Source organism: Sapajus apella, unplaced genomic scaffold (genome assembly GCF_009761245.1).
Source record: "Sapajus apella isolate SASKATOON/1434 unplaced genomic scaffold, GSC_monkey_1.0 scaffold52, whole genome shotgun sequence".
Classification (NCBI taxonomy): domain Eukaryota; kingdom Metazoa; phylum Chordata; class Mammalia; order Primates; family Cebidae; genus Sapajus; species Sapajus apella.
In genome coordinates, this window is record NW_022436992.1 from 14,018,155 (window position 1) to 14,030,637 (window position 12,483).

General features: G+C 45.8%; 2 protein-coding genes across 3 annotated transcripts in view; both read right to left on the reverse strand.

The window, feature by feature from the left end:
* The window catches only part of IL1F10 (interleukin 1 family member 10), a 7,975-nt gene extending 7,818 nt beyond the window's left edge, over nucleotides 1-157 (reverse strand). The window contains exon 1 of the mRNA XM_032243760.1: nucleotides 71-157. The gene's annotated coding sequence lies outside the window, so the exon portion shown is untranslated. The remainder of the gene's footprint in view (nucleotides 1-70) is intronic.
* Nucleotides 158-4,905: 4,748 nt separating this feature from the next.
* IL36RN (interleukin 36 receptor antagonist) lies at nucleotides 4,906-9,077 on the reverse strand. Of its 2 annotated transcripts, XM_032243659.1 has the most exons (5): nucleotides 9,049-9,077; nucleotides 8,820-8,878; nucleotides 7,353-7,438; nucleotides 6,051-6,178; nucleotides 4,906-5,849 (listed from the first exon to the last, which is right to left on the reverse strand). In XM_032243659.1, the coding sequence occupies exons 2-5, from the start codon at nucleotides 8,846-8,848 to the stop codon at nucleotides 5,625-5,627; spliced, it is 468 nt and encodes a 155-aa protein (XP_032099550.1). In that variant the 5' UTR covers nucleotides 8,849-8,878; nucleotides 9,049-9,077; the 3' UTR covers nucleotides 4,906-5,624. The 2 variants fall into 2 exon arrangements, with proteins under 2 accessions (XP_032099550.1, XP_032099549.1); XM_032243658.1 differs by lacking the exons at nucleotides 7,353-7,438; nucleotides 8,820-8,878; nucleotides 9,049-9,077 and having other exon boundaries at nucleotides 6,051-6,323.
* Nucleotides 9,078-12,483: the final 3,406 nt, after the last annotated feature.

The following is a 12,483-nucleotide window of genomic DNA, read 5'->3' on the forward strand; positions in this document are numbered from 1 at the left end:
AGAGAGAGAGAGAGAGAGAGAGAGAGAGAGAGAGAGAGAGAGAGAGAAATACTGCCTGTCCATCACTGACCTGCAGATCCTGGGTGCCTGGAACCCTGATCCCTGGAGACTTCCAACTGATTTCTTCAGGGCATTGCCCTGTGTTTATACTGTCTGGTCAGGGTGGGAAGCCTGCAGCAATCTCTATAATTGGTTGCAGGACATGAAGGAAGAAGAGCCTGGAGATTTCACAATGTCTTTGATGCAGTAATAATAAGAAGGTGGGAACATTAATGAGTATTTGTTGAAGGGGGAGAGAGTCATCCATAAAGCCTTTGCAGAAACAAGGTTCGGGGCCCCTGCTCTGTACCTACTGTAATTTACTATGTTATTAGTGGTTTTGAAGCCAGATAAACAGTGCTAGAGTCAGACATCTTTGGTGCCCCGTGGGGCTCCATCCTAGGCTTGAAGAGGTCGTGAATGCAAGAGAGAGTATGTCTGGCAAGCCCAAGGACAGAACAAACTCTGATGCCTGAATCCAGCCTGGGGCCAGACAGCCAGAGTAAGAGAACGGGCTAATAGCACTGTGAGTGTGGCTCTGTTTGGAAAGATGAGAAAGGAGTCTCTGCTTTTCAGTGGGTTTAATTAGTTGTCACCAGTTTGATGAGACAGAACATCTAAGGAAATCCAGCTACAAAGATATTGACCTCAGATTCACCCTGGGACTGAGCAGACATCATGTGCCATGGACTACTAGGAAATATGATAGTGTGAGCAGAGCAGAGGAAAGAACACTCAGGTCTCTAAATGACATCACTTTACTCAGTCTATCCATCCATCCACCCACCCATCCACCCATCTGCCCATCTGTCTGCCTATCTGTCCATTCTTCCATCCATTCACCATCCATCCATCCATACATCCACCCATCTGCCCATCCATTCATCTATGCAGCAAGCCTTCTGTCCCCCCTTCTATCTGTCCATTCATCCATCCATCTATCACAAGGGTGGAGAAGCTTAGGTGTAATGTTAGGAAACTAACAACTTTGCTGTAATTCTCCCTCTTGGGTCACTTGCAAAGTTCCACCAAGGGCTTCTTGAGGAAGTGGGATGGGTGGGTTTAAGACTCAGATGCCTACAGGATGAGAAATGAGAAAAGATGGGCAGAAATGGGACCAGGTTTCTGCTTTCTAAGGCCAGTGATCATTCTTCTTCCACTCTCCCAATCTCTCACCCTTCTGTGGAAAGGGTTAAAGCATGAGTTACTATGTCAGGCAACCAATGAGTGTTTACCCAGCATTTACACTGCTGTGTGACGAAGACATTCAATACACAGTCCCTGTTGTTAAGTAGTTTTACAGTATAGCTGAGGAACTAAGTAATAAACACTTGAAAAGATAATTAAGAAGAACAGACTCTCTAAGCTATGGGTCAACGGCATATTGGAGATAATAGTGGCAGATCACTTGAGGTCAGGAGTTCAAGACCAGCCTGGCCAACATGGTGAGACCTCATGTCTACTAAAAATACAAAAATTAGCCAGGCATGGTGGCACATGCCTATAGGCCCAGTTACTAGGGAGGCTGAGACACGAGAATCACTTGAACCTGGGAGGTGGAGGTTGCAGTGTGCCAAGATTACACCACTACACTCCAGCCTGGCGACAGAGCAAGACTCTACCTCATAGACATGGAATCATAGTCTCCCTCCAATTGGAGAAATCTGTGCTATGGAATCCCTAACAAATTGGTTAATTAGGCTCTGCCTCAAAACCTCCAGGGTCAGAGACCACGCAACCTCTTAAAGAAGCACTATCTATGTTTGTGGTCCTTGTGATTAATATTTGGAGGTCATACAGGAAAAACAGCTTCCACATAATTTGCTCCCATAGGTCTACTTGTGTGTTCTGAAATTACACAGAACAAGCATATTCTTCTACTTGGCAAGCCTTTAGGTGCTTCAAGGGAGCCCCCTGTGCTTTGCTTTTGTCAGGATAATACCTCCCACATCTTAGCCTCTTCCCCTACGACCTGACCTTGGAAGATTCTCTGTTCCTCAATGTCTGCAATTTGTACAAACCCTGAATGATGTATTGCATCTCTGTAAATATAGGCCCAGGCCAGTAGTTTACACCAAAATTGCAGAAATCTAAAGCCACTGTCTTTTTCACTTGAATAGTCATAATGTCAATGTCCCCCAGCCTGTACATTCTGAAGGAAGCATTTTATATTCCTCTTTTTACTACTGACTGTGTTGGCTTAACCTGGCTAAAGCTCCTCTGAGTTCTGTCATCCTACAAATGAGGAAGCAACAACTTCAGGCTGGAGAAACCTTCAAGAACAAGATGGAATTTAAGCTGCTCCCTAAAGGGTGGGCCTGTTTAGATGGGTGGAGGAGAGGGAGATAATATTCCAGGGTGGAGAAATAGTTTCCACATTCAATACTCACTGGGTTTCCATTATGTGTCAAGCACTATGCAATGTTCCGAGAGACAAACTTATATGGCCCTAACCTTAAGGTCATCCCAGGGGCCACAGACTCCAAGTTAAGGTACTACTATTCAGGGGCACATTGTGCAGGACCTGGCATAAAGCTGCCAGATTAGATAACTGGGGGATCTCAACTCAGTAAAGCCTTTTTAGAGGAGGTGACATCTTAGCAGGGTATTGAAAAATGAGAGATTTAGCTAGGCAGAGAGGGTGGATGGAGGGCCCAAAAGCAGAGGGAGCAACACGAGACTGTGTCTGGACCCATGGACAAAGAGTGTGAACAGGGTCTGAAACGCAGCCTGGCGCCCAGAGCTCATGTTCTTGGCAGCCCTGAGAAGCCTGGGGTAGAGCTGTGCTGCCTGTTGCCTGAGGACTTCAGCTGAATCTGGGCTGGAGCTGCTGAGGCCCATAGAGGTAGCCCTGTATGTCCTGGCCAATTCCTTGCTAGTACTTCAGTGGACTGTGAACCTACCATGCTGGTCCAACAGGTGAGGTGCAGGTGGAATACCTGGGGCTTAGATATGGGCTCCTCCTCTAGCTTCTGCTCCCATTCCCCAGGGATTGGGTGGGAATACTGGAGTCCATTTCTGGCACATAGGACAAGAGGACAAAAGTCTCAACTTTGCAGAACCAGATGATTCAACAAATGTTGTATTATTAGCTTTTAAATAGAATATTTGGGTAAATGTAGGGTGTTCATTGTGAGAAGGAAAATTTAAAAATTGGAGAAAACTGCAGTAATAAAACAAAGGCATTTGTTTCTCTTTCTCTGCATATTATTTATCTATTGCTGCTTAATAAGTTAGACCAAAACTGAGCAACTTAAAACAACAAACATTTATTATCTCACAGAGTCTTTAAGGGACAGGGATCTGGAGCAGCTCAGCTGGGCAGCCTGCTCCAGCATCTCATGAGGCTTTAGCCAAGCTGTCATCTGAGCTGCAGTCACTGGAAGGCCTAACAGGGCTGCAGGATCTGCTTCTAAGTTCATTCCTGTGGCTGTGGGCAGGAGACTTCATTTTTTACCACGTAAGTCTAATTATAGGGCTGCTCATAGCATGGCAGCTGCTTCCCCCAGAGCAAGTGAGCCAAGAGAGATTGGGGGTGGTGGGAGGCAGAGAGAGAGAGAGAGACCTCAAGTAGAAGCTGCAACCTCTTTGATAGCCTAATCTTGGAAGTGGCATGCCATAACTTCTGCCATATTCTGTTGGTCACAGACAACTCTGGTACATTATGGGAGGAGACACACACAGGATGTGAACACAAGGAGACAGGGATCATTTTAGCAGCTGTATTAGTTGTCTAGAGCTGTCGTAACCCATTATCCTTGGTGGCTTAAAACAGCTGAAATTTATTCTTTCTTCGTTCAGGAGGCTAGAAGTCAGGAGACCAAAGGCTCTAGGGAAGAATCTTTCTTTGCCTCTTCCAAGCTTCTGGTGGTTGCCACAGTCTTTGACGTTTCTTGGCTGGTAGCAGCGTAACTCCATTCTCTGCCTTTGTCTTTACATAGTCTTCTTCCCCATGTCTCCTCTGTGTCTCTGTGTCCTCTCCTTTTTATATAAGGACACTAGTCATATTGTATTTAAGTCTACCTTCAACTAGCATGACCTCGTCTTAACTAACTGCACCTGCAAAGACCTTGTCTCCAAATAAGGTCACAGACTGAGATTCCAACAAGGATGTGAATTCAACTAGTACAGCAGCCCTCTTAGAGGCTGGACCCCATGCCTTGGAATCCAAGGGGCTGTGATCCTTCTAGGAAAGAATTACCAGATGATTTGGTTCTTTGTTACTAACCCAGAAGATTCCAGCCACACAAACTCATCACAGCTTTCTCCTCAGTGGCTTTGCTGAGATCTGTTTCCCGGTCTCTACTACAACCAACCAGAACAGCAGAGCTTGATTCAATTTGAATTTAACTCTGGGGAAGTGGAGGCTGAGGACAATCAGAGATGATGTCTGCTCTGCTTACCTCAAGATTAATTTCTTTTCTTATTATTATACAAGCAACTGAGCTTCATTGTAGAAAAATTAGGAAATACAGAAAAATTGAAAGAATAAAAAGAAAAATCACCTATACTGCCACCACCCTGACATTGCTGCAATTGAAGTAAACTCTTCCAAACGTTTTTCTATGAAGAAATATATAAACTGGTATTTTAAAAAATTAAAATAGAGGGGCACAGTGGCTCACACCTGTAATCTCAGCACTTTGGGAGGCCGAGGTGGGTGGATCACGAAGTTAGGAGTTTGAGACCAGCCTAACCGACATGGTGAAACCCCATCTCTACTAACCTGCCTGTAATCCCAGCCACTCAGGAGGCTGAGGCAAGAGAATCGCTTGAACGTGGGAGACAGAGGTTGCAGGATGCCAAGATCATACCACTACACTTCAGCCTGGGCGACAGAGTGAAGCTCCATCTCAAAAAAAATTAAAATTAATTGCAATATATGCCACTTTTTAAGTTGCTCTTCTCATATGTCATGAGCACTTTTTCAGGGGAATAGAGACCAGCATCTGGGATTTTTCTTGTACTTTAGATTTTTTAGAAAGGATCAGCATGCCCTGCTTATCTTCTATCTTCTGAGCTGAAGCCATTTCCTCTGATATCGCCACCTCTTCATGCCCACAGCGAGAGGATGGGGGTAGAGAGAGAAAAAAAGAAGCATATGACAGTGGCAGGATTATACGGAAGGGCGCGGGGCTGGGCCGAGGGCTGTGGGTCCCTAACTCTATGACCACCTTGCTCTCCTGCACAGGACTTCATGTGGAGAGCTATAGTGACCCTATAAGGAATGGTTTGGCCTGCAGGGCTCAGGGTAACACTGGTCAGTTACCATTAAGCAGGAATGATTCCCATCACTCTCCCACCCCACCCCCATAGAAAGCTTTTCATGTTATTACTAGTTTACTCCATGTGGTTTTTACAAAGTTCCACACCAGTAGTACCATCCAGCAAGGAGGGATGGTGGAATGAGTTCCAAATCTCAGATTTTACCCAAACATGGAATCAGAAGAGAAGGTGGCTGTGTGCCCAGTGAGTCAAAGGTGAGCGTCTTCAGAGCAGAGAGAGTGGTCGTCCGCCATGGGTCTCCTCCACTCACCCCTCGCCTGAGCTGGCTCTGCCCAGGCAGTTCTGGGGGTCACGTTGCCCTAGTCACACTGCTGGAAGTAGAAGTCTGTGATGGGGGCATCCCAGCCAGCATTCTCGAGAAGCTGGGTGAGTCTGACGGGCTGGTCGGCTTCAGGCACCGTGCACAGGAACCAGCCCGGGTAGGCAGCTGATTCGAAGCTGGAGGTGAGCCCCAGGTCCCGTCGGTAGAACGTGAAGCTCTTGGATTCCTTGGCACCGGCGTAGAGCTCCATGATGTTCACTGGCTACTGGCAGAGGAGGGCGGGTCAGGTGAGGGCAGAGGAGGGGGCAGAGGGAGGGCTGGGCAGGGTCCTTAGGGAGGAGGCAGAGCTGCCATCAACAGACTCCCCCCAGGGTGTCCCACAGCACCAGGGCTGTGGGCTACCCAGCTTCAGTGGGCTCAGCATCTGTGGCTCAGTCCCCAGTGAGGATGCCCCAAGTCTCACCTCGAGTGTTAGAGTCGGCTCCTGCCCCGCCCCACAGGACAGGCACTGGCTCCCACCCTGGATGCCCAGGATAACGGGGGACAGGCTGGCATCCAGCCACCGATTGGGGACCACGCTGATCTCTTCACCTGTGGGAAGGAGGTCAGATGCAGAGCCCTGAATTCCCTTCCCTCCTTCTTCCCCTGTCCTGGGCTCTAGGGCACAGGACTGCTGTGAGACAGCCTGCCCCCAGGCTGGGCAGAAGGGAAGCCTCTCAGCAGCTGTCATCACATGGCCTCTCCCTTCCACTGGCCCAGAGTGGACATCAAGGCACAGAAGCACATTGTACCACCTCTACCCCACCCTCTAATTCAAGGTCAAATCATCAAGCCTCTACACCCCAAGGTAGGTTCAACCCCGTGTTTTAATGCCCTTTGGCTCTCATGCCCCTTTTCTGAAACCTGTCTTGATGAGCCCCGCTTTGGGGTTGTTTGAACAACTTTCTACACCCTGTGAGGTTGCTGAGAGCAAAAGAGGATCTCATTTCTCTCTGTACATCTCCTCACCACCCACATACATCATACACCTACATACACACCCAAATACACACACAGAAACATGCATGCACACAAATACATGTACACACATATGCTCACACATGCATACCTGCACACACACATGCATGGTTACACAGAGATACATACAAGCACACACATGCTCACACATATATGCCTGCATGCACACCTACATACCCCATACACTTATGGCCTAGTTGAAGGATCTACCTGGCATCTGTGCTCAGCAAGGGTGCTCTGGGTGGGCAAGCGTGAACTATTGTAGAGAGGGACCTGCTGCAATGCATGGGGCAGAGTGAGCAAGCAGAAGGTCCAACAATGCCACCTGTTCTCTGGGTCCTTCCACTTTGAGTGACTGAGAATCCTCAGAGAGCAGAGGGCACCCATGGTGGAGAGGCAGAAACCCACTCCCATATGGGAAAAAAAGGGATAGAGATCCTGCTTTCGTTCTCTCCTTGGCACTGGCTCCTAGGGAATGAGATGCTTGACGTAAGCCTACCTGTAAGGGAATGATAAGACACGCCTCTTGGAAAATATTCCTTCTTCTGCATAGAAGCTTCAGGTGGCCCCAGAGCCTGTGTCTTCACTTTGCTGAGAGGTGTGGTATTTTATTTGCCTTTGCTTAGAGCCTGGCTTGTGCTGCCCTAATGCCTGTGCTAAGCTGTATGGCTATTCCAAGCCCTCTTCAGGCCCCTACCGCTCAGAGTGTATAAAGACCAAGGAAAGTGGGTCATGTTTTGTCACCAACCTTTAATGACCTTCCCTGCATGCAGCCCTCCAGCTAGAAGCTGGTTATTATGCAGATAAAGCACCTTCAATGCCGAGTCCTTCATTCTGAAACATCAGGAAGGGGTGAGGACGGTATTAGGGGAGGGTGGACACTCCAGCATGCCCTGGCTCCAGAGAACACCCTGATCTCAGGCATTTTGTCTCTTTCTTCCTACTGTGCCAGAAGTAACAGCACAGCCTTCTCTCCCAGCCCCGCTGGCCTCATGCCCTGCCAGGGGGATGACTCCACAACCTCTCACTGGAGTCTGTGGTTTGCTCCTTCATCCTATTCAACCTTTTATGTTTCAACCCATCTCCTATTGGAAGAGAAGCTGCATGGTGAGTCAGAGCTCTAGGTTTTTGCCCCCAGCTCTGCCTCAAATGCTGCTGAGTCACAGCAGACAACTCTCTCACCCTCTCTGGGCCTGAGCCTCCCCATTGCTACACTAAGATGATGGGTTGGATAACACCCAGGCCTCTTCCAGATTAAAGTCTGATTCTTCAGTTCTTCAAGAAACATGTATTTTTATTTGGCCATTTATTCCTTACTAAATGAGGAGTTTCTTTAAATTTAAATTTCTTTTATTTCACTTTTCAAAGTTGTTTCTCATCTATGAACTTAGTTGATTTCCTGACATCCTATGAGGTGAAAGATGTATCCTAAAGTGGGTTTCTCCAAATGTTACATGGAGGAAAAGGATGCAGTGTAAAAATTGGGTCGATGCATGGCCAAACACAATTCAAAGAATTGCCTTATTTCAGAAAGCCTCAGAGTCACTCATATGCTGAGCTGTGCTGTGGTTCTCTTGTGAGAGGATGTAGAAGGCAGCATTCCCTGCATTTACTTGATCAGAGAGCCCCTCTGTATAAAGTTTCTCCTGGACACTTCTATGGAACTTCTCTGATCGAGTCCCATAGAACACATTGTGGGAAGTGCTTTATTAGACTGGCGGAAAGGACCACTCTCAGCCCCTGTTGTAAAGTCCAGAGCATGGCAGAGTATCTGGCTTAGTACATGCCTGCAGGTGGACAGATGACTGATGGTCATGGTTTTTGTTTTATTATTATCTCCAAAAAGCATCGGGAAGGTAGGGACACAGTGGGTGAGATGACATCAATTCTCTATGCTGAGTGGCAATGGCAGAACTCTGAGAGGGATCCTGCCTCTCATTCTCACCTTGGCTAGACTTGGCTGCAGCTCTAGACTGGGTGGTTCACTTGTCCCCCTCAGCATCAGGGAACCCTGGTGAGATGGCCTATCCCAGTCCTGCCCCTATTTGAAAAAGGCTGGGAAAACTTCTCTAAGAGTAGTGAGCTGCTGGTCACAACTTCCCAGTTGCAATGGCAGCCCCTCCCTTCTTCCCTCCTGCTCAAAGCTGGACAATGGGCCTACCCAGAACTCACTTCCCCTGGAGGACACCACCAAACCAGGGCCTCATACACTCACCGGAAGCACAGCGCCCCACTCAGGACCATCTTGAGCTCCGCAGGGTGTAGTAGACTCCCCTATTTTAGAATAAACAACAGAAAATCATGGAAAGAGAGGCTGAGCTGGCCAGGGTCTGGGTAGGGAGTAGCCGCACTGAGCCCCCAGCATGTGAACAGCCTCCACAGAGCAGATTCTGGGTCTGGATTCAGGAGAGAGCTCCAGTCCCAACCAGTGCCCCAAAGCATACCTCAGAATGCTCCTTTCTCCTGGTGAAAGCTGTGGAGTCTGCCTGCTCCTCCAAGGATGCCTCAGCCTTTTAAGTCAGGCCTAGGGAGGGGCCCTGAAACTGCCAGGACCTGAGGAGGAGCAGGATTCCCAGCGTGATTTCGCACCACCCTAAGCCGCCAGAAACACTTGCTACTCATTATCTGTCATGGGCAGGGAAGCTTCTGGAGACGGTTTCCTTTCAGCAATTTTGAAGAACTTCCTTGAGGCTTTCCAGCTGTTTGTGAGCACTCAGCTTTTGCATCTCAGGGGCTTCCAGATCCTAAAAGTCAGTGCCCATGGTCCAGGGAAGAACAGCCTTCTTTCCTCCCTGCCTTCCTCCCTTTCTTCCTTCTCTCTGTTGCATTCACTCACTCACTCTCTCTTCCCTTCCTTTCTTCCCCCCCCCTTTTCTTCCTTTCCTTCTTTCCCTCCCCATTTCCTCCCTCCCTCCCTCCTTTCCTTTCTTCCTTACCTTTTTCACTCCTTCCTTCACTCCTTCCCTTCTCTCTCCTTCCTACCTCCGTCTTTCCTGCCTGCCATTGCCAGGCCTACAGGAGATGCTAGAAGTGGTACTCTCCTGCTTTGGGAATGTTCAGCCTACATGTTCATTGTAGAAAAACCTGAAAATCCAGATCAGCCACAATGAAAAATGTGAATACTTGTCGGCTCTGAGGGCATCATCAGAAAACCAACAACAATAGTGTTTTCTCCACACACATGACGCATGTAACTATAGACAGCTTTCATAGATTCACAGAACCTATACTGTTTCCAACCTCTTTTTTCATGTAGCAAAATAGCAGAATATCTTTCCATTCTAAAGAGGAATAATAGCATGCTTGAATAGCTGTATAGTATTTAATTTTATCACTGTGACATTATTTATTGAAACCTATCCACCGTTATTGGTCTTTTATATATTTTTATCTCTTGTTTGCTATAGAAACCCATGTTGTGACAAACATCTTTGTATTAACATTTTTGCTCATGTATCTGATTATTTCCTTAGAAAATAAAATCTAGCTCATGCCATCTATAATTCTGTAAGTAATCTTTCTTGAATACATAATTGGTAAGATAATATGTGATTGTGAAACAGTTAACACAGTTTAAATACCTCCAAGCATTCTCTGTGATGGATCTGAAATAAAGGTAAGGGTGCACAAAAACAACTTAATTATATCTTGAATAACATGGATAACTATTAATAACTTATTATTAAAGCATAATTTTAAAGAAATGGTATTCAGACATATGAACCAAAACATCCTACAAGTGTTCGAGAATAAATAAAATATCAAGTTGTTATTTTCTGACAATATGCGATTCTCATAATGCCCGATATGATAGACACGTTTCAAAAAAAAAATTAATGTAGAAACTGTCTTGTACAAAATTATTAAATTACAAATTAACCAAATAGAAATGACAGTTGAAATAAGATGAAATGAGGCCAGCCTGGACAACATGGCAAAACCCCATCTCTACTAAAAATACAAAAATTAACCAAGCGTGGTGATGCACATTTGTAATCCAGTTACTCAGAAGGTTGAGGCATGAGAATTGCGTGAATCTGGGAGGTGGAGGTTGCAGTGAGCCAAGATTGAGCCACTGTATTTCAGCCTGGGTGTTAGAGCAAGACTCTGCCTCAAAAATTAATTAATTAATTAAAAATAAATAAAATAAAACAGTGACTGTATACACTTTCAATATCATATGAAAACATTATTAAACAGGCTCACCAACAATAAGTTCTCTCCAGACCTATCCCTTTGCTTGACTTACTAATTAGGTCACAGACTCTGTGAAATTAGCCATGACCTAAGAGAACATTGATAAATTACATATTATTTCTGTCTGATAGAAAAGATAACTCCAAAGGGTGCAGTCTTATTGCCTTGCAAGTCATAAAGCTATCTTTAAAAACGTAACTTAGCCAACCTATTTCAGCCTTTATTTCTTGACTTGCTATATAAACTTCCATTTCCTGAATTATCTTTTGATAATCAGCTTTGTAATCTTGCTGATTCCCTCGCTTATGAAAAATAGTAAATCTTTAACACATGCTCACTATATGTTTGTATGAGAGTCAAGTTTTGAACTTTTGAAAAATAAACTTTGGCACTGCCTAAAGACAATGCCCCCAATTCACACACCATCTGTGGCTGTTTTAAAATATGTCCATAAATTCTTGGAAACTTCATCCTTTAAGAGGGTGATATGGTTTGACTCTGTTCACACCCAAATCTCATCTTGAATTGTAGCTTCCATAATTCTCATGTGTCATGGAAGGAACCCAGTGGGAGGTAATTGAATCATAGGGGTGAATCTTTCCTGTGCTGGTCTCATGTTAGTAAATAAGTCTCCCAAGATCTGATGGTTTTATAAAGGGGAATTTCCCTGCACAAGCTCTCTTGCCTGCCACCATGTAAGACATGACTTTGCTCTTCCTTCATCATCTTCCACCATGAATGTGAGGCCTCCCCAGCCATGTGGAACTGTGAGGCAATTCAACCTCTTTCCTTTATAAATTACCCAGTCTCAAGTATGTTTTTATTAGCAGCAGGAGAACAGACTAATGTAGTAAATTGGTACTGAGAGTGGGGTGCTATGTTACATGATGAGCGTGGCAGCATCATGAAAGGCAGTTTTCTCCTTGCTCCTAGATCACTCACCTGGACAAAGCCAGTTGCTATGTGATAAGGGCACTCAAGCAGCCCTATGGAGAGGCCCACATGGTGAGAAACTGTGGTTTCTTGCCAACAGTCTGTGAATGTGCAATCTTAGAAGAAGATCCTCTAGTCCCAGTCAAGCCTTCAGATGACTGCAACCCTGGCTGACATCTGTCCTACAACCTAATGAGACACCCTGAGCCAAACCCTCCAGCAAAGCCAGTTTTCTCATTCCTGACTCTCAGTCTTTGTTAAAAAATAAATTTTTCTTGTTTTAAGCTGTTAAGTTTGCTGGTACTTTGTTACGCAGCAATTGGGAACTAATATACCTTGACATCACTATTGGAACTTTGGCATTTTAACGCTTTGCCTGTTTCCCAGCAACTTTGGAACTGGGTAACAGGCAGAGGTTGGAACAGTTTGGAGGGCTCAGAAGATAGGAGGATGTGGGAAAGTTTGGAGCTTCCTAGAGACTCACTGAATGGCTTTGACCAGAATGCTGATAGTGACATGGACAATAAGATCCAGGCTGAGGTGGTCTCAGATGGAGATGAGGAACTTGTTTGGAACTGGAACAAAGGTGACTCTTGTTGTACTTTAGCAAAGAGACTAGCAGCATTTTACCCTGACCTAGAGATCTGTGGAACTTTGAACTTGAGAGAGATGATTTAGAGTATCTGGCAGAATAAATTTCTAGGTGGCAAAGCCCTCAAGAGGTGATTTGGGTGCTGTTAATATCATTC

What these genes read in the sequence shown, in the direction of transcription:
- IL36RN (XM_032243658.1), bottom strand. Translation starts at nt 6,317, where the DNA reads ATGACAGCTGCTGAGAGGCTTCCCTTCTGCCCAGCCTGGGGGCAGGCT. An exon ending in AGCCGACTCTAACACTCGAG is followed by an intron (nt 5,850 to 6,050) that starts GTGAGACTTGGG and finishes CTCTGCCAGTAG; the next exon opens with CCAGTGAACATCATGGAGCT.